The following is a 26,506-nucleotide window of genomic DNA, read 5'->3' on the forward strand; positions in this document are numbered from 1 at the left end:
GTAAATGTTTTCAAAATGTTTACCAAATTCACCTTTTTTCATAAATAAATGTTACATATATCAACCAAAATGTTCCACTATTTTGAAGTAAAAAAAATTTAATGGAAAACCAAACTCAAAAACACTTGGGAAAGTTAAAGCTTTCTAAAGTTGTAACCGGATAAAGTGAAACATGATGGTTTTGAAAAATAGGCCCTGGTCATCAAGGAGCAAATGAGCTTGGTCACTCAGGGGTTAAGGAGAAACAGGTTTTAAAAAAAACTAAGTGTAGCCTGTAGGCATAGTATTTGTGTTCTCAAAATATTAATTTGATGACCATACACATGCCTTATTTGTAGTCAGTTATGATTGCAAGACATTTCTTTGCCTATGAGCTATAGACTCACAAAACATAGACCATTTGCAAAGTTTCTTAGATTCTTATTGTAACATAGTACATTAGCAAAATTCCAGGAAAAGTCAGCATAAAATGTAGGCTGTACATGAGATTTATCATGAATACATTATCATTCAGAACAGACAAGTCTACTGGCTGCTGGTTTGAGCCAGTGAGAGCCACTAAGTAGCCCCATAGGTACCATTTACAGTGCGCTAATTGCAACACCAGAGGACATTGTGCTCTGATCTTCTTACATCATCAGACCTTATGTGCTCAAATAACAGCAGGCAATGGCAGCCTGTTCAGAAAGCTTTAACAATATCAAGACAGAAGCACATTATTGTTTTAAAAATGTTCTAAAGTTTTATGCTTTACCCCTTCCTACGGACATGCTGTCTTGTTCAAATAATTATGTGACCAACAGATTGCATTTATTAACTCTAAACTCATGTATAGTCCTCTGCCACACTCATACACATGCTATTAATGATAAAGAGATAAGCTGTTGTAGGGGCCACAAAAATTAAAAAAAATAATGAACTGTGGGGACTTTTTTATTTTATAAGTTTCAGATATTGAATGCTCCAGCTATTTTACACATAGGAGCGGCTTTATACCTATTGGCAACATAGTAGATGTATAGAGCAAGTGCACCTCCTAATTAAACTGTCCTACCTGAAGTTTAGTTTGTACCCTTTAAAACATATTTGCATATTTCCTTCTCAAAATCCTCAGCTAAGAATGCATGGCCTTTAACTCCCACCATTAACAGTGGTCTATAAAGTATCCATAAGTAGTTAAGCTTCTTTAGTTGATGACCTCTCATTTAGTCAAGCCATTTCCCTATACTGTGCTAATGGCATTCAAAACCATTGCAACAGTGCTGTGAACCATTGGGAGTTCCTTTTGGAATGGATATACTGGTTTGGCTATTAATCCACACAACATGTCACTAGGCTTCTTGTAAGTTGTACATTGATGTATAAGCATTGATGATGCGTAGCATTGATTGATAGTTTTAATTTTTTTTCCTTCCCATAATTCCTAGCAGAGCATGCAGAGCCATTAAGTCTCTGTATACCTGTATAGGTGACCTGCAAAGGCAAAGTCTTCATAAAGAGTTTAGTTTTTCCCCTGATAAACAGATCAATGTAACTGTTTTTAAATAAGAACTCTCAACATATTAGAAAGAGTGATTCTACTGAACTATGTATATGTTACAGCAGTCTATTATATATTCTTATTTAAAGTGTTTTTTATTCTACTTTATGACTTGCAAGTAAATAAAATATGTGACTATATATATATATTCCTTTTACTAATCATCTTATCTGATGCAAATTACCAAACAACAAAAAGTACTTTGTCATTGAAACATGTTTTGTCATAACCTTCATATATTTGTAGTAAATATACAAAACCAAATCTTCAAAAACAAGCAAGTATTTTTATTTATAACAGCATCTCCACAATTTCTTGTGGTTTCATTTTGTACCGATTTTGTTTAATTTAATGTCTTATTTCGGGTACTGAGAATTTAGAATTTCAAAATGCTTTCTGTACAGCCTATGGTAAAAGGGGTTGTCCACTTTCAGCAAATAATTTATATGATTTGTGTAGGGAATGGTTATTTAAGAAAGCTTCTATGTTTATTCCCAGTGGACAGAAATCTGACCATGGTCATGTGATGTCACACATGTGCACAAGCTGTTAGTATTACAGGGAGTAATCAGCTGTGTGACATCACACATCATTTGCACTAGCTTTAGTCAAAGCCAGCAAGGATTTAATCTTAGTAGAGCATTTGGGGAAGTTTATTGAGACATTCACTCAGGTACTAAAGAAAAGTCTCCAAATAGAGGATTTTTAATTCTTCTCTTTAAAAAAAACAAAAGCTCATTATTTGGCATTACAATTCTCCTTGTCAAAGGGCAGGTGTGCATCTTGTCCTTGCACACCTAAATGCTGTTCAGAAATGCTTTCAACATGTATCTCTAACGATTATTGCATGTTATTCACTGTATTGGGGTTTATTCACACTGTTTTGAGGTTTAATACCCCCGCCAAAGAAAATGATGTTCCCAGAAATAAAAGCAAACCTTGTTCAAGGCTGTATCTACAGAACAGAAAGTGTAGGAATGTGGAGGATTCAAAATGGATTCTATTCTCTCACAGAAATCCTTCTCCTCGTCCTCTCATGAGAACTCTACATTGCTGTTCTCTCTCTTTGCTATTGTTTTGTCTATCTACTTTCACTCCTTTTTCCTCCGGGGTGGCAGAAGCATTGGGAGCGTGGGAGGGGGGCAAAAGGTGGCAAAAGGTGAGTTATGGGGTGGGGGGTATGAAAAAGTGCACTGAAGGAATGATTTGTAAAACACTGTTATGAATGGTCGGTCACATGGACCAGTGCTGGAGTCATCCCTCTACCACTTTCTTTCTCTTCCTCCTTCAATTCCTTCTCCAGCAACTACCTTTTCAGTGCAATCAGGAGGGTAGCATCACAGTGTGATGCTGCCACCTACTGGATACAATAATTCTTTCCACTCTCCAGTGAAGATATAATAACTGCAGCACTAACCAGAGGAAAGAGGAGGATGGTGCCAGTGCTGTCCACCTTTACACAAATCTTCCACCTAAGGCAAAATACTCACCTTGCCTTATGCAAGAAAATTATCTAAAGTGATCATGCCTCTTGGTTAATAATTTGAAGTGGAACCAAACATACATAAAAACCAAAGTAGAATAAATCTGTATTTCAATAATACAAATGTAAACCCATTGGGTATATATGACTTTAAAGGAATATCAGAAACATACAGGGGATACAAGAATACTGGAGGAAAGGATCTGAATAACTTATAGAGGAACTTATTAGGTATAAGAACGTGGCAAGAAGCTATGATAATGTTTCTGTCCTACATAAACCATAATATAAAGTATACTAAAATACAGTTACTTTGTGCATGTCAGATTATAATGACAGCATAGGGTACAATGCCTAGGTCCCTTTAAAATCCAGCTTCTCTACTGTACATGTATGTACAAGTGAAATACTCTTAAAGTTAGGGAGAAGAGGAACACCTTTGTTGCCCCTGAAGTAGATCAGCCTAAATGCTAATATGGTTAGTAATTGTAGCCATGTAACAAAATCATTCCTTACCTTACCATTGTTCCATTAATGGTTTTTTGAATGTTTTATTTCAAGCAGGAAAAAAAACAAGAAAAAACAAACAGACAAATGATAACATAATGCTTTTTTAATGCATTGATCTACATACAAATTAATTGATAATAAATTCTTTGCACAATATTTAAGGAAAATTTAAAGAAAAGGCTTCAATTCTGCACAAAATGGCGAAAAAGAAATGCCAGGTTGAAGACAGTGAGAGGTTAAATGGAGCAGCCAACTACGTAGGTAGGTGTTACTTATAAAATGAACTACTGTCAATACTGTGTGTATGTCCACATGTTGAAATGGGCTAAAAAAAGGGATAGACGAGAGATCACCAACCCATGGTCCACATGGTATTGCCACTTGCGGCCCATGACAGGCTAGAAAGAAACATAAATGAGGTAAGAAAACAACTGCCCTTCTACCACTCCTTTCAAGCAGGGTGGCATGGGACCTTCCTAGCAATTTCCATTGGTTAGACCAGGGGACTCAAACTCAATTTACCTGGGGGCCGCTGGAGGTAGATTCTGGGTAAGGCTGGGCCGCATCAAGTTTTCCACACAAAATGCGCTTACAAAATATCATTATTCAGATTCAAATGTCATGGCGTCTCCCAGCGCAAGGAAAGCCCCGAGCGGGGAGACGTGTTTTCTCTATGAACGTGTCCTGTGCACCGAGGGGTCCCAAGCTCCTACCGCACTGAGCCCAGTCAGGGACACTCCATCCCCCCCTCCCCCCCGGTACTTGCCTCCCCGTGTCCCTCCCATCGAAGAAGATGAAGTCGCCGCTCTGACCTGCACCAAGTGCGTTCAGAGCGGCGACTTCATCTTCTTCAAGTACCGGAGGGAAGGGGATTAACCGGTTACGGGCCCTTTCCTGTTTTTTCATGTCCATTTTTCACTCCCCACCTTCAAAAATCTATAACTTTTTTATTTTTACACGTAAAGAGCTGTGTGAGGGCTTGTTTTCTGCGTAACAAATTGCACTTCATAATGATGGTATTAAATATTACATGCCATGTACTCGGAAGCGGGAAAAAAATTCCAAATGCAATGAAAATGCATTCGTGCCATTTTCTTGTGGGCTTGGATATTACGTCTTTCACTGAGCGCCCCAAATGACATGTCTACTTTATTCTTTGGGTCGGTACGATTAAGGGGATACCAAATTTGTATAGGATTTATAATGTTTTCATACATTTACAAAAATTAAAACCTCCTGTACAAAAATTATTTTTTTTGATTTTGCGAAATTTAATAATATGTTCAATGATATCATTTTTAGGACTGTACGACCTTTTGATCACTTTTTATAGATTTTCTTATATTTTTCAAAATGGCAAAAAAGTGCCTATTTTCCGTAACGGGGTTAAACGCATTGTAAAAAACGTTATCATATTTTGATAGATCGGGCATTTTCGGACGTGTCGATACCTGATGTGTTTATGATTTTTACTGTTTATTTATATTTATGTCAGTTCTAGGGAAAGGGGGGTGATTTGAAATTTTATGTTTTTTTATTATAATTTTTTTTTTTTAACTTTTTTTTATTTTTATTTATACTATTTTTCAGACTCCCTAGGGTACTTTAACCCTAGGTTGTCTGATCGATCCTATCATATACTGCCATACTACACTATGGCAGTATATGGGGATTTTCCTCCTCATTCATTACAATGTGCTATCAGCACATTGTAATGAAGGGGTTAAAACGAAATAGCCTCGGGTCTTCGGAAGACCCGAGGCTACCATGGAGACAGATCGCCGCCCCCCCCCCGATGACGTCAAGGGGAGCGGCGATCCCAGGTAAGATGGCGGCGCCCATGCGCCGCTATCTTTTTGAGGCTGCCGGCAGCATTGCCGGCAGCCATCGCTGTGAAAGCACCCGCGATCGGTGCTGGCACCGATCGCGGGTGTTACCGGTAAGCCTTTGCTGCAATATGCAGCAAAGACTTACCGGCTATAGAGAGGGCTCAGCCCGTGAGCCCTCTCCATGCAGCGCGACCCGGTGCTTTTCTAGGTGGGGGCCGCAAAATGTTGTCCCGCGGGCCGCAGTTGGCCCGCGGGCCGCGAGTTTGAGACCCCTGGGTTAGACACTTACTGTTCTATTAGTGAAACAAACCTTTAAACGAGTTATACAAATTGGGGGACATGTATAATATATATTTTTCTTTGGTGTATAATTGAGACATTTGGAAGGTCTTTTTTTTGCACCTTATGTATGATCATGTGTTTTTACTTGTGATACATGTTCAATTTTCCCTATCCTGGCAGGTGCAAATTTTGGCTTCTTTTTTGAGACTTTTTGTTGCAAATGTCTCAAATCCACATGGACACAAGCCATGTGAGGGGGTTACATGCAGGAGTGGACACTACTGTAGATTTTGGATTTGAGGCCGTGTCCTGCATTTTTAAGCACTGTAGTCAGACCCCTGGGAGATGAAGACATATGAGGCTGTGGTCACACGTGGTGTTAAGGGTGAGGTCATACATTGTGTTTTCATTGAATTTTGAAACATACGCGTTACAGCAGCTGAGGAGTGGCGATTTGCCAAATTACATTACTGTTAACATCTACTGTTAATGCAGTGTTAACACATGCATTAACATTGCATTTACATTGCGTTTTGAAAACATAAATGTTAAGACTCATGCTATTAGGCAAATCGCCTCTCCTCGGCTGCTGTAATGCATTTCAAAACGCCACCAAAATGCCACATGTGACCCTAGAACTAACCAATAAATTACAAAAAAATGTAAATGCATGTTTTAAAAAAAACAAGGTTAATGTGCAAAATTTTTACCATTTATAACATGTGAAATAATTCCAATTTACATTTTAAAACAGGGTCCATGAAAAAAATCCTTCCTTTGCACCTGCCCTAGAGCATATTTGCGGCTAAAAGTTGCAAAAATAATCAAAAAAAAGATGCATAAGTGAAAAGTTGCCAAGAGCAACTGGAAAATAAAAATACAAAAGGCACACTGGGTGCACAAGGTGCAGACAAAGGCGCACTTGAAAGACTACAGCAAACGCCGCAGTGAAAAGTCTCAAAAACAACAAAAGTCGCAAAAACTAGACAATTTAACTAGCAGAAATAAAGATGTCCTGCATTTAATATTTCATAGCGTATCCTTCTTATTTCAATGATGAGATGTTTCTATACAACTGCTGACTACTTTCAGTTTGAATGCCACATGTGTGTGGAAGAGCCATAGTAACAGATTGTGCCACATGTTCTTAAAACTTAGAGTAGCCATAGTTGTCACAAAAGACACGAGCCCCATTCTCAAAATGTGTACTTCCTATACATGTAATGTAAAATTATTTTTTAATTACTTTTATCTCAGAAAAAAATGATCTTCCAAACAGTTGTAATGTTGAGGTTGAAGTGACACCACCCAAAGAATCTGCTGATCCAGTTCAAAATGGAAATGTCACTCACAATATTGAGGCTGCAGAAACGCAGGTGAGACGTCTCTTTATGTCCTGTATTGCATTGCTTATCAAATATGTGCAGAGCAGAAGTTATTATGGCCCACTGAAATCTTAACTGGAGTTGACCACCTCCCCAAGCGCTATAATCTGGTAGCAGCCGGTTGCAGAGAAATGCACAATGATTTTAACAACACTGTTATTATTTCTTACTTTTCTATCACTTTATCTTCACATTTTAATCCATATGATAATGAAGCATGTGGTTAACCAAGACAATAATAGAATAAGAGGGGAGCATTATAGGAAGGAATACTAGTCCCCTTGGTGCTCAAGACACAACCTTTGTTCACTAACTGCCTCATTAACCATAATAATTTCTGAGAAACTGTTTAATGGACAGGAATGCATTCTGGAGGTGAAAATACCCATCTAAAAATGCTGCCAACTAATATACTTGCATGCGGCTCCTTCCACACCGCTGTGAAACCGGGCCACAAGCCCAACTGATTTGCGTGTTCTGTGGGGGAGTGTGCGCGCAACAAAGGTAGATGTGCAGCTGGGCATCACATACGGGTAGGAATTGGACCTGCCATATGTGGCACGTTTGTATGACTCAGACACAGTGTGGTACATTTACTAAAAACAGTGCAAACTGCACTATGTACAGTTTGCCTGTGTACTGTGCAATATTCATAATTTGTGGCTCCTGTTCTGCATGAATCTGGCACTCCCTGCACTGCCCCGACCTTTTTTTGGTGCACCTGTAACACAAGTCTTGCAACACACTTCTGTCGGACTTTGCATGTAAAATGTGGCTCACGGTCTGACTGAGCACCGGAACACCTATTTCAATGCCGAAACTCGGTTGAGTGAAGAATAGTGCAGCTGCAACACAAAAGGGTCACGGACACTTCTTAAATATATGTGCAAGCAGTTTGCACTTGAAAGAACGTGCAAAGTCATACAGAAAACTGGAGCACGGACCTTAGTTAATGTGCCCCAGTGTTCTCACTGTACTGCTCTCGTGTGTAATGCTTCTCTATGGCAGCCGTGAGTTAGCTGCCATCTTTGCAGCTAGCTCAAGGCTGCAATTTGTGGATGTGAGAATGGAGCAGTGAAGTGAGGTGGCCATGGGGCAGATTTATAAATCTGTTTACGATACAATTCTTGCACCAGAAATAATTTGCACCCCAAAAATGCAGAGTTCCATATTTATGATATTTTATGACACTTATACGACTAGTACGAGAAAAGGACTTTAACGAGTAAATAAAATAAAAATAAAATAACATCTTCTAAGTAAAGATTACTTCAGTATATATCTTTGTTAAGACCATGTGTGGTGCCTGTTCTGATGTGTATAAAAGACGACTATCTGTTCAGATAAAGTGTGCTTTTTGCTCAGACTAACTTTGAGTCTGTGCTGGTTGCATGTTGCTTGTGAGCAAAAAGAACTATTTAACAATTAGGCTTCCATGCGATATACTCACTGCACTGGTCGACTTGAGACCAGACCTAACACATGGAACTACTGCTAATGCAATGCCGTGCAAACCAGATTCATGACTTGCCATTTGTTTTAAAAAGTTTCATAAAAAGTCCCACTCCAGTCCCATGGTGGAGTATATGCTCAGAGTTTTTATGCATTTTACAACTTGTTTGCGAGTAAAAAACATTTAGTAAAAGTTCAAAGACACTTTAATGAATCTGATGGGCAGCGGAGCTGCAACAGACATAGAACTGTCCTAAGGAGGCCGTCAATGATAAATAACTCCCAATAAGTTTGTTATCTGTTCCAGACACATAATTAGGCAAAAAAGGACATTTTTAATCAAGGATACAGGGTATGTGCATTGATACTTTATTTTCATTTTACAGTAAATATTTAGTTATAAAGCCCAAATATGGGGCTATTATCTGAAGTGGAGCTCGCTCTTCAACCTCTCAGCCTGACAAATCTCAGGCTCTCTTCAGAGCTTTTCAACTTATTTGCAATGTGAGTGCTAGAATGAATATTTCATACCTTACCTAAGGGTGTTGGGAATTTACAGGGGTAAAAGCTGGTGACAGTGGCCCATATTTATCAAAAACAGTTTGCCTGTGTATAGTGCAGGGTGCGCCCAAGATTCCGGAAGTGTGGCGCCCGTTCTTCCTGAATCTGGCACTTCCTGCACTGCTCAGGCAGAGAGCACCAACTTTTTTTTTTGGTGCACCTCTAACAAAGGACTGCAACACAATTCTGTCGGACACTGCATGATAAATTTGCCAGCTCTACCCCAGAACGCCCCTTTCAGTGCAGAATTTTGTGTTGCACCGGGTATGCAGCCGCGACACAAAGGTGTCTGTACACTTTATAAATACATGTGCAAGCAGTTTGCATTTTTCTCCTCCCCATCATGTTATGATTAGACTTTCTTGCATTGGGAATCTGCTCTGAACAATTTCAGTTCTAAAAGATATATTTTTTTTTTTCTCTCTAAACATTAAATTTTATGCACTTTCTTGTGTTTAGGTGACAAGTGCAGAGCCTGCTGATGAAGGTGACCAGCCTCTAAGCCTAGCGTGGCCTTCTAAAAAGCGTAAAATTGCTGTTTATCTTGCTGTGCTACCAATTGTATTTCCTTTGTGGATGACTTTACCTGATGTCCGAAATGCAGTGAGTACAGTGTTTTGCAATGGAAAAACATAAAAATGGGATTTAATCCAAACAAAGCCTATGTGATACTTTGCAGCAGTCATGTGCCGTCAATATCAGGCTGCATTGTGCATGCTGCATTGACATAACGTCAGTACTGTAGCCTCTGTATACCAGCAGGTAGCAGTGGTGATAGAGGCACATCGCTGGAACAGAGCTTAGTATAAGGCCGGTTTGACTAATCAAACTCTCTGCATGTGTTAGCTATAATGTCAAACGAGGGAGAAATAAAGCTACTTATTTGACCAAAGTGACTGGGTGTATAGTACAATATCAAAGGGAGAGAAAGGTTTGTCCTATGGGGACAATACCACCCATTTGTCACATAAAATTTAACTTTTATTACTAATTATCTTAAAAAGTGAAGGGATGGATCAAAGATCATTTGACAATACGTGAAATTTAAAACTAACAGACAGTCGTGCTCAGCGGATGGAGCGGTGTGGGGCATATAGGGCAAGTGATAATAGGTTCTAGGTAAAGGTCTATATATGAACCATACGGGTCCTCAGTTTGTTTCTCAGCTGGGTAGTCTCACTCCAGTGTAACCCTCAAACCTCCAATATGTAAGCTATGGTACGGCACATTCAAAGCCCAACACTACTCCTATTCCATAGCCTCAACCAGCTAAGGGGAGGAGGGGAAGGGGGAGTAAAATTCCTATATCTTGCCCTTATGCTTAATCTCCAATCATTCCATCACACATACAAACATATAACTTATGTAGTCGCTAAATTGCGAGGCGCTTCAACACACTGCTGAATCTAAAAAGTACAAAGTACAAAACAGCCCCCCCTGGCTGTTTTGTACTTTTTAGATTCAGCAGTGTGTTGAAGCGCCTCGCAATATTGACTGTACTAGTGAGAGCTGATGAAATGAAATCATTAATCAAAAAAAAACTCCAATGCCTCCAATGCTATGTGATAAATTTCTTATCAATGTAAGATTCAACTTACACACAACATTTAGACCTTTTTTTTACTCCATTTAAACTATGTATTGTCTATTTTTCAATTTTGAATGTCTGTTGTTTGTGAGGACAGACCCTTCTACCATACATTTCCTAAACAGCTCTCAAAAACATGAATAGATTCATACGTGAAAACAACTCTGTCTTTATTTAAAACCATAGAGAGACCACCGACACAATAAACACATTTTTATTTTATTTTAGCCAATACCATGCCCTGCATTTCTTTAAAATTCTGTTCTTTGTGGGTAAAATTATAACTTATATCAAAGGTTACCAGGGTCCCTGCCAGACGTGTCCCTGTGTCCCCAGGATGTGTTCCTTATGGTACCCAGTCCTATTGGTACTAATTGTCGCTCTGATTCACTCTCGTCTAGACTACTGTAACTCCCTACTAAGTAGTCTTCCATTTACTAAACTCTCTCCTCTACAATCCATTCTCCATGCAGCAGCCAGGCTTGTCTTGTCTTTCAGAGCAAACGCTACACAGATGCATCCAGTCTCACTTTATCGTCCAACCTGTGGTCTTTAATCCGCCAGTGATCTTAAATTATTCTCTTCCTTTATTCAAACCTCCCACTCTCATCTCCAGGACTTCTCCAGAGGTGCACCATTTCTCTGTAATGCCCTACCCCGGTTCCATTCTCCATACCGCAGCCAGGCTTGTCTTGTCTTTCACACCAAATGCTACGCAGATACCTACAGTCTATGCCAGTCGCTGCACTGGTTGCCTGTCTCCTTCCAAATACAATTTCTATTAATAACCCTCATCGACAAAGCTCTTCATAATGCTGCACCCCCCTACCTATCCTCTCTTATCTCACTTTATTGTTCCAAACTGTGCTCTTTAATCCGCCAGTGATTATAAATTATTCTCTTCCTTTATTCGAACCTCCCACTCACGTCTCCAGGACTTGTCCAGAGGTGCACCATTTCTCTGTAATGCCCTACCCTGGTTTATCAGGCTAATACCCAACCGCCAAAGCTTCAAACATGCTCTTAAAACCCATTATTTAGGCAGGCCTATCACACTCGCTAACTTTAAGCAAATTTAACTCTTTATTAACCAAGATTATTATTTATGTTTATTGTCCTTATATAGGTCTCAACTATGAGGTTAGATCCTGCAAGACCTCTTAGACCCGTAGCGGGCAACGGCAGTGCAGGTGGAAAGGAGGAGTTTTAAAGATAAAACAGGACCTATCTTTTTCCCGGGTACGGAGCGGTACAGTGCCGCACGTGTGCTGCACCGTACCGCTCCCGTAGGCCGCCGTGCGCCCATTGCCGTCTATGGGGGACGTATATCGGCCATATATATACGTCGGCCGTATATACGTCCCGCATACGTCAATGTGAATATAGCCTTACTGTTTACTGGGCTGCATTCATGTTTCCCTTCTTTGTTAATGCTTGTAAAATTACATAAAATCCTTTAATAAAAAGAAAGTAGAAGAAAAAAGTTATCCTGACGAAATAACCAGATTTAGCCAACGTACTGAAAATGCATATTTGCTCATATCAGGGACACAGGTTCACTGACTACATTCACACATACTGTACAGTTAAGTGCTTGCTCCCTTACTTCTACTTCCAGAGATTTACCCATAAAGACTCTCTCTCCACACACAAACAGATATATATATATATATATATATATATATATATATAAAACCCAAATTTAGTGCGTCCCTACGTTTAGTTAGGATAAATTCCCCCCTAAAACTTATATATATATAAGTTCAAATTTCAAAATAAAAGGTGAACTTTGTTCAATAAAGTTCCCCATTTATTTTGAAATTTGAACCATGGAGTGCTGCCCGCTATCTAGTTTATTTATCTACAAGAGGATCAAGCCAGAACCTTTGGGGGCGCTGCACCGCTCCTTATTAGGAGTCTATAAGATTGTGCTGACTTGGACTTTACTATATATATATATATATATATATATATATATATATATATATATATATAGTTGTTAAAATAACATTAATTCTATTCTCTAAGTTACCCCCACTACAAAAAGCTTGAATTTACTCCATGTGCAAATCAACCATATTGCCAGAGAGAAATCTTTTATCAAGTTGTCCTCTATAAAACGCAGTAAGACATTAGTTCATTGTACCACAATACAAATGTTACCAATGTACTGTTTGTGTTCATAAATTGCCTAGCAATATAACACCTTATCCTGAATAAAAATGAAAAACACAACAGAGACAGCAAACATCAAAGGGATAATTGTGCAGACACAGATACAGATGCCCAACAAAGCAGAGCGTTTTCCACAATAGTCTATGCATATTGTACATAAAGCCCGCCTTGCAAGTCCCAGCTTCTAGAACATTATTTGGAGAGCTGTTTCTCTTACAGGAAGTACACATTATTATGGAGGTCGTGCCAGCAAAAGTCCATCATAGATACACAACTTCTGATAATTTTGTTAGCATTTATCATATTTTTTCTTTATTATTATAGAGTAAACGTTTAAGTTCATATTGCTTGAAGTTGAGACTCAAACTTTTATTTGTCAGAAAAAATGTGTTTTTCTGTGGCTACAGAATATATGTTTACCTGTTTCTTTTTATACAGACATCAAGAAAATTTTTCCCTATAACATTTTTTGGATCAATTGGCTGGATTGCCGTTTTTTCTTATCTAATGGTATGGTGGGCACATCAGGTAAGCATGTATATTAGTGCTGGAAAAATAAAAACAGAATTAACTAACACATACAGGGTTCTAGCTTCAGATACATGAGCCGTGATGCAAATGTTCTGTATGGGCCCCAATAATCCCCACCCTGGTGCCATTTAGAAGGCAGACATGTTTCATTGACACCACACTACAAATGATGCTAATCAATAGATATGTGTGGTTGCACCTCAAAATTTATGGTTGCTAGGTAGGATTAGGGTTCCCACCCCAAATACTTCAAAAATAAAAGAATAATCCCAGCACTCCTTGGAATATATAATGCCAAGTGGATACAGGCAGTCCCCGGGTTACATACAAGATAGGGTCTGTAGGTTTGTTCTTAAGTTGAATTTGTATGTAAGTCGGAACTGTATATTTTATCATTGTAATCCCAGACAGAACTTTTTTGTTTTAAAAATGTTTAAAAAATGTTGGATTGTCATAAGAATCAATATTAACACAAAAGCTTCATTACAGACACATTTGATAGCTGTTACAGCTGATGATTGTAGCCTAGGACTAAAGTACAATAAATTACCAATATCCAGAGGTCCGTTTGTAACTAGGGGTCGTATGTAAGTCGAGTGTTCTTAAGTAGGGGACCGCCTGTAGTTTATTTACACGTAAGTGATCATATTCAAATTAGTGACGTTTCGGCCAAACATAGGCCTTTGTCAAACTCAGGTTTATGACTTAACTTAACTCAGTGACTGCTCATAGCCATTTGACCTTGGAGGTGATTCTTTTTTGTAGGTTTACCTTTAATTGGCTAACTAACTCATATTGGTATATTAGTAAAATACACAGTAATATATTTTATGTTTCCACAGAAAATTTGGTAATATTGTTATATTTTAATATAATTTACTACAGGTAGGAGAAACTATTGGCATAACAGAAGAGATCATGGGACTCACAATATTAGCTGCCGGTACATCAATTCCAGACCTTATAACAAGTGTCATTGTTGCACGAAAAGGCTTAGGGGATATGGCAGTATCCAGCTCTGTAGGGAGCAACATATTTGACATCACAGTTGGGTAAGTGGTTGTACTAAAAAAAAAAAAATCTCTAGAATAAATTTTAAAATTGTATTATTATATTATATTTTGTTTGTTTTTTACAGCCTCCCCATGCCGTGGATCCTGTATTCCATGAGTAACCACTTTAAACCTGTGACAGTGAGCAGCAATGGTCTCTTCTGTGCGATTGTCCTCCTTTTTATTATGCTGCTCTTTGTCATCTTATCTATCGCTTTTTGCAAGTGGAGAATGAACAAGATCTTGGGATGCATGATGTTTGGTCTGTATTTTGTTTTCCTGGTCATCAGCGTCCTTCTTGAGAACCGCATAATCCAGTGTCCAGCTACGCTCTAATTTATTTATTGAACACTGAAACTGATGCAGTGAAGTCAAAAGACAGGAGCATAGCTTCACTCCCAGCAGGCCAAAAGCATTGTCGGCATGCACTCTGAAATAATATCTTTCATGCTTATAAAGTCAAATTGTGACTCTTTTACTGGAGATTTTAGAATCTAGAAAAACTGTACATTTTCTAATGCGCACTATATTCCTGTATTACTCTCTTCACATATTATATATACATAAATATATTAATATGCAGATAATATTCAACAAAGAGAGACATTAGATAAACATGGGTCTACATATAGTGAATGATATCAATGCATTGGGATTCATATTTGTCCGTTAGGTTTGAATAGATTAATGGCACATCATTCCATCACCACGGCTGTATTTCAACACTTCTCTGCCTGTAGAATAGTCTGGAAGAAGTGTTGTGGAACAAGATATATATGTAACTTCACTCAGTAGCATAGAAAACAATAGTGAAATGAATACAATACAAATGTGACCAACTATATGCTGGGTATGAAGTGTACACAAAGAATCTGTGGTTTCTCACTCCTTAGGTTATATATTTATGGGGATAAATAACTAAACAGATAAACACAAATTAATGTATCTTAGCCCGGAAACACTAAACATCAAATTGTGTCATTTAAGGAACTAGTAAGGCTGCCTGGATACTTTAACAGAATTAAGAACAAGAATTTCTGTATCAGTCTTGTGATTTAATGTACCATCTTAAAGTAACAGTTTGTAGTTCTGTTCTGATTGCAAGGCTGAAGAATATCTATAAAATAATAAATAAATATATAAATATATATATATTACGGCTTAGCAATGAGTGATGTATTATGTTTCTTTAATATTTTTCTCTGGGGGAAAGATGTACCAAACATGTGTAGCATCCAAATTGTAGTTACATTACCTGCCATTTTACTATTTAGTGATTTTGCTCATCAGAACATGTTCCTTGCATTTTTCACTTTTCAGAATGTAAAATGTTTTGCTTTTCAGACAGATAGTAATACCTTCCAAATTATTAACACACATGTGCCATATATCTGCTTTATGCAGGAATATTTTTTTAGAAATCCATTTATTTTTTTTAGAATGTTGCAAGAATACAACTAAACCCCGATGTTCACAGCTGTTTAGGCACACTGCTGAATGGAAAAGGAGTGCCATTGACTTTTTATTGGCAGAATTTGCAGACATTTCATACTGCCTGAAGTAGCAAAAAAATCCATCTATAGTACCAGCATAGCCCCGGGTTGTGGCTCACAGAGACCAATAAGTCTATTAGTGTAGGAGGCTGGGCAGCGGGGAGCACGTAAGGAAAGTGATCACCGCTACTGGTCTCTCCTGCTCTGCCCTGGCTTCTTATGCTGGCTGTATGTACCAGCATTAGGACCCGGGGCAGTGCAGTGCCTGAAATGAGAGGGGACCTAAACAGTGAGCACATGGAGTACTTAAAGGGGTTGTCCTAGTTCTTGAAAAAAACTAAAGGTGGCCGGGAGAGGGCTGCTTAAAAAAAATAAAGCCCTACTTACCTTCCGGTGCCCTCTGATATCCAGCGCTGCTGTCACTCCGGTCCGGGCGCCATGCAAACAAACATGCCCGCCGGAGCAGCACAGGACTCAGTTGCTGGCCGTGGCCGGGCACGCCTATCCGTCCCTATACACAGCCTTGTGTATGGGGGACAAAAGGTTGTCGGGTCCGGCCGGAAGCTGAGTCCTGCGCTGCTCGGAGGACTCTGGAAGGTAAGTAAGATTTTATTTTTTTAAGCAGCCCTCTCCCGGCCTCCCTTAGTTTTTTTCAAGAACTCGGACAACTCCTTTAACGCTTGGTCCCTCCCCTGCTCCGGACACTGAACTGCCCTGGGTCCTAACACCGGCACATGCAACTTGCAGAGTTAAGCATTTGTTTTTTTCAATGTGTGCTCTGGGGGTCTCCAGCATTGGCTCCAACTCTGGAGGGTCTCCACTTTTATTATCTGTTGTGGAGGGTCTCCAGTATTGCTTCCTGCTCTGTGGGTCTCCAGTATTAGTGCCTGCTCTTGAGGGTATCCACTATTATATAATGCTCTGAGGGGGTCTCCAGTATTAGTGCCTACTCTGGGACTCTCTGGTATAAGTGCCTGCTCTTGGGGGTCTCCACTACTATTATATGCTCTGTGGGGGGGTCTAACCCCAATGTCTTGATTTTTCATACATAAATACCTGTCTTTGATTTGTGATCTTTACGTGCAAAATATTTTTTTGGTAACCCATTCTATATTGTTGTACCTAAGAGCAATTATTTACTTCTATACCAAAAATTAGAAACTACTACACCAAATCATTTTTTCTTATTTAAAAAGACAAAAAAACTTTATTTCATACAAAGTCAGGACAAAAACCACTAATATCAGATATTAACATGATCCAAACACATATACTGAATAACCATATAAATAGTTAAAATAAGGGCAAAAAATAGAGGGGAAGATAGAATCCAAGAGAGTAACACCACTGTATCACTATTACAACTAGTTCCTATTCCTGGCAGTCCGTGAAAATATTATTGTTAACATCAAGAAAAAAGGTCCAAAGACATTACAGGCCTGTATACTTATTAATAGAAGGTATATTTGGTCTACAAGTATTTATGACTCTACAGCATATGGCTAAGAATAAACATGAATAAAACAAACTCAAAATATACCCCGGGAGTAGAGTCCCCTTGTTTCCCAGTGTTTTGACTCGCTTTTCGCAATTAGCTTATTCAGGAGGTGTGTTGTGGTGAGGTGGAATCCGGTGTTAAATACATGACAATGAATAATACATGGGGAGGAAAGTATGGCAATAATAGGGAGGAGGAAAAGGGGACTTACTAACTAGTATGCGTAAGCATGAGGTCACATCCTGCAGAAGGAAAATAATCTTCCCTTATCCAGTGCATCCACATTGCTTTTCCGCCACATCCAATATGGAGTCACGGCCTGTTAATGTGGTGAAGCGCATTTGCAAGGACCCACACAGCCACATTAAAAATGTGCCTGCAAAAGCCATCAGACTTCACAGGGAGGATGTACACCATGCAGCATTACAGAAAAAGTGAAAAAAAACCTGTGATGAAATATTGATCCAATATTAATTGGATCATTGAATTCTATAGGATTGCTAATAAAAGACTAGCCTAAATAAAAGTGAATCATTAAGGTGAATATGCATGAATAAATTGTATGTAAATTGTATGTAAATTGAAATGTATTTTCAAAATACATAAAAATCCATATTTAAAATTAACATTATTGAATAAATAAATTATTTATATATGCAATTATAAAATTATGATAATGAAGCTCTGTAGCTCCTGTGGCTGGTCCAACGCTTCTCCTCTCCTTAATTATGCACTGCTCCAGCCTTGTCCTATCCAGCATAAGACGAAAATACACAATCATTGTGTTGTCCCTGACAGGCAGAAGTAATGAATGGCTTCACCATCCCCCAGCTGCTGTATATAAGTCATCCAGCTCAGGTTGATTAGTCCTGTCTGGACAGTTCAGGAAGCTCCATTTATGGTCTTTATGTAGGCATCCTGCATGCAACCCAGCTTTCCCAAGGTCCTGAATTTTATAATTGTTTTTTGAACAAAACCACTCAGTTCAGCGATTAAACAAGATATGTTTCTGCATCAGTGAAGCTACAGCATTCTCAAGGTATGTTTGGTTTACAATGCATAAAAACAAAAGATAAATTTCCTTTAAATGCCTGTTGCTCATATTTCTCCTTCGGCCAGATGACCAGATTATTCCCTTTATCTGCACCCTTGAATTCAACATCTTTCCATTCCTTTAGTTCCTAGCTTTTCTTTCTTTACCTGAAATATTTAGTTTTGTCTGATCCCATGTAATTTTTTCCAAATCATTTGTAACTGTTTTAACAAAAATATCAACTGCTAGGCACAAGGATATAATTTTTTTATAATAATTCTCAAATGTGTGGGTGACTGCATCACCTGCCCGTTTATAGAGGTCTCCAAAACATTCATAAGTAACGTATCTGATGAGGTCTTTGTTATTAAAGATTTCATAAACTGTTTGTCCCAAGGGGTCATATACAAAGCTACATGTCCATGTGGCATGGAGTATGAGAGGATGAAGAGAATTTCATAGGAGAATCGGTGAACATCTGGGCTATATTCTAAAGGACAGGGATAAACCACTGGCCAGACATATGCATCAACATCTTGGTGGTGAATTTGGGATGTTAAGATTTGTGGGGATTACCACGGTGCCATACTCAGTGAGGGGAGAGGATTGGAACCGTGGGGTCTTACAGAAGCCAGATGGATCCATAGGTTGGGCACTGTAAATGAGCAACTGCGATATGCTTTTTTTTATCTAAACCACCTAGCAAGAGGTGTGTCTGGTTATTCGGGGCACATCCCCCGATCTGTGATAAGAGATCAATACAGACAGTGGGTGTAGAGAAGGAGGTATAACTCTGGAGCTTTGATTTCAACAAAAGGGGCGGTGTTTATAGTAGAATACCTAAATATCCTTAATATCCTCCCCTCTACTGTCTGCCACTTTTATACATCCCCTCTTGAGTACCCATCATATAAATTCATATAGATCTTTAAATGATGCTTGGTAATAGGAGATAATATCCTTTTCCTGGGACCTGAATGACCTCTGCCTTGTTAATTTGAATGTATACTTCAGGCAACGGATCCCCCTACTGGACTCAGCACTGAATAGCCCATGTGCTGTATATCCTGAAACTGGAGAATAAGCATGCACAATGATTAACCTGCCTGCTGTGTGAATGACTATCGCCAGCAATCAGTGGAAACACTGGTATGCGCTAAGGCAACCTGTTTAAGTCCCCATTCCCCGCCCTCTGCTTGCAAGTCATAATAGGAGCTCCACCCTGTCATCATCATGCATCGGACACAAGTTGTAGTTGTAAGTATACAGAACACGGTGTTTCACAGGTGTAGCAGTAGTTTAGGGAAGGGGGCGTGACTACTCTATTATAAAACACAGACTTACTCTGCAGATTGCACTGCACAGATAGCATCACTTGAGTGCACTCTCTATACATCCCAGGACATGTTACTTATATGAATGTCCCATACATCTCTCCCATGTTCCCCTGAAGAATCCATTATATTGGAAGAAACGCGTCAGGGCGGGAGGAAACAGGGTGTCTTTTAGGGCTCAGTATGAGGTACTGCCCTTGTTAGGGCGGGAATCAGGTGGGGGGCAAGGGACAGGAAGTTGTTATATCCATTGAATACTCTTCCCTGGCTTCATGACGACCCACCTAATATTGGTTACCACAAACCAGATGTAAGAAACATATAGTATCTGGTAAGGAAAAAACTTTTTTTCTCCGTATTTGCTGGTTGGTGGTCGGTATTCTAATAATGCTTTATTAGAATTGGGTTTTATATGGTGTGTGTTTCTCTGAGTACATGTGCTGTATAATTGTGCTACTATTAATAATTCTCTCTGTCATATTTTCATCTGACATTTTGCAATAGATCTAATGAAGTATCAATTTCCAGTTTAATATTGTCTTCTTCAGTTAATCAGCACCACAAAAATACTGGGTACAAGCCAACGGAGTATGGCGATCCTCCATGTGAAAAGATACAAAGAATTCATCAGCACTCCATGTAGTGAATGAAAAAACAAGTGGATTTATTCCAAACACATCGCAACATTTCAGCTTCTACATGAGCCTTTGTCAAGCAACAATATGGTCTCTATACAAGATATATATAGAGGGGAGCATTAGTTAATTCAGTCACATGATCAGCTGCATAATTGTGAAAACACATGATTTTCTTACTCAAAACACATATATTTCGCACATGAAGTGTTCATTTCATAAATTTACCATTTATATACGTAATATGTTTATAGAATTAATACATTAATCCATTAGTTAACAATGATTAACAGATATGTGATGTTTACAGGGTTAAAGAAAAAAAAACTGGTGTCTTAATCACAAAAGAATAACTGTAAAGCTATATTGATAGTTAATTATTATATGTGATTCCCAGAACGATACCAACTTTTTGATGCGCGTCCTTTTCTTTCCAAAGTTATGGCATTTTCTGTTCTGAAAGTGTTTGACAAAAATCTTTCTTACTAGAGGTGAAGTGGGTGGAGACTAATGTCTGTCTGTACAAGGAGATGCAAGCCGAAGATCTCAGGGTAGGAGGAGAAAAGAGGCTACTGGGGCTTGGAGTAGCCGCAACGCGTAGCCTCATGTCGGCTACTCCACGCCTTAGTAGCCGCTTTAAAAAAATCTACATATTAGGGTATTAAAGATTTTAAAAAGATAGCGAGATGTGAGGATTAGCTCTAAAAAGGGATATCTTCATGTCCCATACATGCACCTATCACCTGTTCTACCTTTAAAGGTAGAATCATGGTGGTAGGTTCCCTTTAAAGGAAAAACCTCTGCAACCAATGCTTCCTTTGAGGATAAATGTTAGGGACTCTCCTTTATTTCGGAGATTTCATAGTCTACTTACTTTTGACCTCCGCCACGCCCCCGGACCCCGCGCCTTATAGTCTGATGCGCCTTATATATGGAATTATTACATATATAAGGCGCATCGGACTAATGCGCCTTATAGTCCGGTGCGCCCTATAGGGCAAAAAATACGGTATACATCAATACACTAAACTAATGTTCACATATATTTTCATGTAGACCAAACAATTGTTCCAAGATACTTTTGATCTGCTCCTCATACACTAGAAGTGGTAGCCAGCATTGTAACCATGTCAGGGACACATGTGTATGTCCCCATAGTAACCATGACGTCACTTCCCCTCTGATTGATGCAACGCCACTATGAGTGTATTGAGAACTCCCAGAAGTGCCGATTGGAGACAACAGAGGTGTGTGATGCTATGAGGTGTTTAAAAGACTGGAATTTAAAAGAACACTCTGTACCAGTATACGGCGGCAGTTCTGTTTTAGCTGTTATGCCATGTAAAATCCCTGATAACCCAGAATTAACTATGTACTGGAGAAATGTGTAGGAAGACTGTAGGGCTAGCTTTAGTTCCAGAAAGGGTGAAAACAGGGTACAGGGTATGGAACCCTTTATCCGTAGAAAAGCTGTCTCATGAAAAGAGGTTTATAGTGAGACAGCAGACAATGGCTCCTGTATATGGTGATAAATAAGTGGATTTTGGAAAGCGTGGGGAGAAAGTTTTGGCTCAAAACCAATCTATGACAAAGCTATCTGGAATCTGTCTGTATACCTCAGATTGTGAGATTAGGACAGTAACCCTTACAAGGCTATTAACCATACCTCATAGGTAAATCCCTATCCCGGGTGGAGCCACTGGCTTACTTTATTTACATTCCCCCTCATTCCTGCTATGAAGGCTCCAGGTCCCATTGTACACACAGGTCAGTGCCAGAGTCTGCTGTGGAAGGGATATCACTCCTATCCCCCTAAAAAAGGCCTACACTTACTTGATCTTACTATGTGCTGTTGTTTGGTCACAATATACTAGTTTACAGCAAAGTTTACATCATCTCCTGTATCTCCCTTTTTTCTAAGCTGTCATAAGAACAGGAAAAAAGGAACCCATTGGGGCACATTTACTTACCCGGTCCTGTGCGATCCCCACTGTGCGTTGTCCGATGAGAATGAATTTTGCCGCAATTTACTAAGATCGTGCGCCCGATTTCCTGCACCTGTGTGCACCTGTTCAGATCCGCCGGAGTTCACCATCTTCTTCCCAGTGTATGGAAGTGCATGTCTTGCGACACAATTTTAAAGTTAAATCCCGCCCTTGGTCCAAATCTGTCAGATCGTCCGAAGGCCGCCCTTTTCTGTCGCATGAAAGTCTGCGCCACAATCCAATCACGTGCAACACAATCCCCTTGTAAATAGCTGTCACAGCGGCGCAAAACCCGAAAATTTCTAAAAGCCAACGAGAGTGCGATCCGCGGGACCCTTAGTAAATAAGCCTCATTGTCTAAAATTGCATCCATTAGGTTTCTATTCTGGCCATTATGCCGCACAAATAGTGCAGCTTTCTGCAGTCTTTAGGGATTTGTAATGGACTCTGTCACATTGGTCCAAAATTTGTACAGCAACAATTTATACATTTTAGCTCCGTTTCTTATACACTGTCTACTTTTAACCCCTTCAGGATGAGGCCAGTTTTAGCTTTAAGCTATAGCTTTAGTCTCAGTCCCATTTTTTGTATTCTGACTTGCTTCGCTTTATATGGTTATAACTTTTGAACAGTTATAACAAATCAAAGTGATTCTGAGATTGTTTTTGTCACGTGTGGTACTTCATGTTAGTGGTACATTTTGGCTTATAAGTTTTGAGTATATAAAAAATTATGATTTTTTTTTTTTAAATCCCATTTTCGATATTATCTTGTATCTAGGAAGATAGTTTTACCACCAGAATTAGTTGCTGATTAACATTTCCCATATGTCTGCTTAACATTTTCATAATTTTTAACATATCTGGATAATTTATTTTGATGTCACGCGGCTTACAAATTGAACACAATTTTTTTTTAAGGAGATTTCAGAATTGACTTTTTGGGGGATAATTACTATTTTTAATTAAATTAAAAATACACAATATTAGAACCCCCTGTATATAAACCCATTTTCAAATAAATCAGAAGCTTTTACGAAGATTGTTAAAGAGGGGGGTGATGACAAAAAAGGCCAAATTGCAGTATCTCCCCGAGCAATTGACTTATGCCAAATCCTCCTGAAAGCGAAAATATGGCTCCCGACCCCAAAGACACAAGATACCAGGTTGGGTCCAGGGGCAACCAAAATTGTATACACCAGGACTGATAGAGACAGGTTGGAATTATATTTGTGAAATGCTTTTTTTTTGTTCATAACAGTGAATTATTTTTTTTTGTTAATAACAGTAATAGGGTTCTTTTATTCTCCTGAGTATACTGTATATAAGAATCTTGTCTTTGTGGGAATAGCCCAATAACCCAGTCTCCGCCCAATTCCTATACTGTAAGCAGTATGTAACCTATACCTACATAAAACTGTAAACTGTAAAAAAATAAATTATGTAATTGTAGAGGACCTAATTACATCATTATTAAATGATGGGAAGGGGAGCTCAATGTTTTTAATGCGCTCAAGCAAGCCTGACAGAGATAATAAGAGGGTCGGATGTGGCCCGCAGACCGTACAATGCTCAGGTCTGTTTAAGAGTAAAGGGTTGGAAAGGAAAAACAATGCTATTGCCACAGAGTAGAACACAGGATTTACAATCATAAAAGAAAGAGACAAGAGAAAACAGAAGGTCACATCACATGAAATTTGAAACTGAAATAAACAAAAACATCACAACCTAGGATCTACACATTTATTATCCAAGGCTATCTGGTCAAGAGCTTATACCTAAGAACGCAAATGTATTTAAGTACCCAGCCAGGATCCTTGAAAGGGTTGTAGGTCTTTTGAATTAATAGAAGATTAATAATCGAGAATGCTGGATATCTATAGAACACTCCACTTAAATAATCGTATTCAATTTGCTAAATGATATTTCATCAATTTAGTGGTTCACAGGTGATGAATGACGCTGCATCTCACCTCCTCATAGGTTGTACTGTGTTTTAAATCCCAATGTAAACTCCATGCACTCTTATGTTGCACTTTTCAGATGGTTAAAAAAAACTTGTCGGAGTGGGCTCCGATCGCGGGCGTTTAACCCGTTAAATGCCGCGGTCAACACGACCGCGGCATTTAACATGCCTTCCGGGGGTCTTTACCCCATGATTGGCCCCCCCGTGCCGTTTTCTGGGGGGGGGGGGGGTCGATCGCTGCTATGGCACCTCTGGTCTGATCTCTGGGGTCTGATCGGGACCCCAGAGAAGCCTGAAGGCAGTGCCTTTAAGATGGTGTCTGTGACGTCATCTTATAGGCAAAGTGTCAGCCTATGCATCTGCATAGGCTAGCACTGCTAATACCCTGCAATACATCAGTATTGCAGAGTATTATCATGAACAAGCAATCAGATGATTGCTTGTTCATATCCCATGGTGGATCAAGTAAAAAATTTAAAAAAAAATGTTTTTCAATAAAAAATAACTTTATAAATCACTAAAAATGCCCATAAGCCCCAAAACATATAAAGAGACATATAATGCTCAAAAAAGTCTAGATCATAACACAAACCCCACATATATAGTATCACCGCGTCCGTAACAATCCATAGAATAAAAATAAATAACTATTGAACCCATATGATGAACGCCGTAAAAAAAAAAACGTTAAAAAAAATTATGATTTTTACCTATTATATCCCACTAAAAATGCAATAAAAAGTGATCAACAAAACATATGTACTCCAGAATGACACTGTTGCAAAGAACAACATGTCCCGCAAAAGGCAAGCCATCAACCAGCTCTGTAGCCAAAAACGTAACAATGTTATGCCACTAGGGAGACGGCGATGCAAAAATGATAGATTTTTCCCCACATTAGGGTTTTATTTGGCAAATTTAGTAAAACATTAGAAAAAATATTCATGTCTGGTATCCCCGTAATCGTATCGCTCCATAGAATAAAGATAACAGGATTATTAGGGTATACGGTGAACACAGAAAAAAAAAAAGTTAAAAATCCAGTACAGAATTGATGCTTTTCATGACCTCAAAAAAAGTTCCTAAATTTTCAACAATAGGTGATACCAACCCCAAAATGGTAACACTGGAAAAAGCATCTCATCGCGCAAAAAAAATGCCTTCACATGGCCCAAATAACGGAAAAGCGAAAATTTTATAGCCTTCAAAAGGGGGCAACGAGAAAACTAAAATCCTGGCAGCTGCAGGGTGCTCCTTCCCTTCTGCGCCTTGCTGTGCCCCCATAACACAAGTAATGTCCACATGTGGGGGGTCGCTGTAGAACAAATTTTATGGTGGGTTTTCTCTTTTTATCTTTTGGAAATGTGTAAATTTTAGGGCTAAATGAACATATAACCGACAAAATTTGACCATTCTAAATTTCACCGCCATATTGATTCAATTACTATGAAGATCTCAAGGGGTTAACAATCTTTGTAAATGCTGTTTCTGATAGTTTGTGGGGTGCAGATTTGAAAATGGGTTAGTTATATAGGGGGTTTTTGATGCTAAATATGTAAAATTTAATTTCAAACAGTATCTATCCCCAAAATAGTCAATTCTGAAAATACGGAAAATCGCTATTCGATTTGTAGGCCGCGTGACGTCAAAATACATTATCCAAACATTTCAAAAATTATGAAAATGTAAAGTAGACAAATGGGAAATGTTATTCGGCAAATTATTTAGGTGGTAAATCGATCTGCCTGAAAACGCGGTGATTTTGAATTTCGAAAATTTTCTAAAAATTCCACATTTTTTCTTTTTTTTGTAAATAAACGCAAAACTTATCAGCCAAAATTTACCACTAAAATGAAGTACAACATGTGGGGAAAAAACAATCTCAGAATCGCTTTGATAAGTAAAAGTGTTAAAAAGTTATAACCATATAAAGAGACGCAGGTCAGAATCGAAAAAATGGGACTGAGCCTTAAGCTGTAAAACGGCTGCGTCCTTAAGGGGTTAAAGGGTTTGCCCGACAGTAGCAATAAATTAGAGACGGGCCTCCTCTGTTGCTCAGGCCACTTCCATGACTGCCTATCTCTCAGGATTGTAGGCGCTGGTGTATGGTGATGGATGGGAGTAGCCAGCCGGAAGCTTCCCAAGCGCAGATTCTGTGCCCCTGTAAACAGACCG

At 38.9% G+C, this 26,506-nt stretch overlaps 1 protein-coding gene across 4 annotated transcripts in view; it reads left to right on the forward strand.

Annotated features, from left to right (window-relative positions):
• The window catches only part of SLC24A2 (solute carrier family 24 member 2), a 119,956-nt gene extending 104,420 nt beyond the window's left edge, over positions 1–15,536 (forward strand). For all 4 annotated transcript variants that reach the window (XM_072153924.1, XM_072153940.1, XM_072153915.1 and 1 more), the window contains 6 exons: positions 3,696–3,794; positions 6,902–7,020; positions 9,502–9,645; positions 13,244–13,333; positions 14,222–14,388; positions 14,475–15,536. In XM_072153924.1, coding sequence (XP_072010025.1) covers positions 3,696–3,794; positions 6,902–7,020; positions 9,502–9,645; positions 13,244–13,333; positions 14,222–14,388; positions 14,475–14,724 — 869 coding nt within the window. In that variant the 3' untranslated portion in view covers positions 14,725–15,536. The remainder of the gene's footprint in view (positions 1–3,695; positions 3,795–6,901; positions 7,021–9,501; positions 9,646–13,243; positions 13,334–14,221; positions 14,389–14,474) is intronic.
• Positions 15,537–26,506: the final 10,970 nt, after the last annotated feature.

This window comes from Engystomops pustulosus, chromosome 1 (assembly GCF_040894005.1).
Source record: "Engystomops pustulosus chromosome 1, aEngPut4.maternal, whole genome shotgun sequence".
NCBI classification, from domain to species: Eukaryota; Metazoa; Chordata; class Amphibia; order Anura; family Leptodactylidae; genus Engystomops; species Engystomops pustulosus.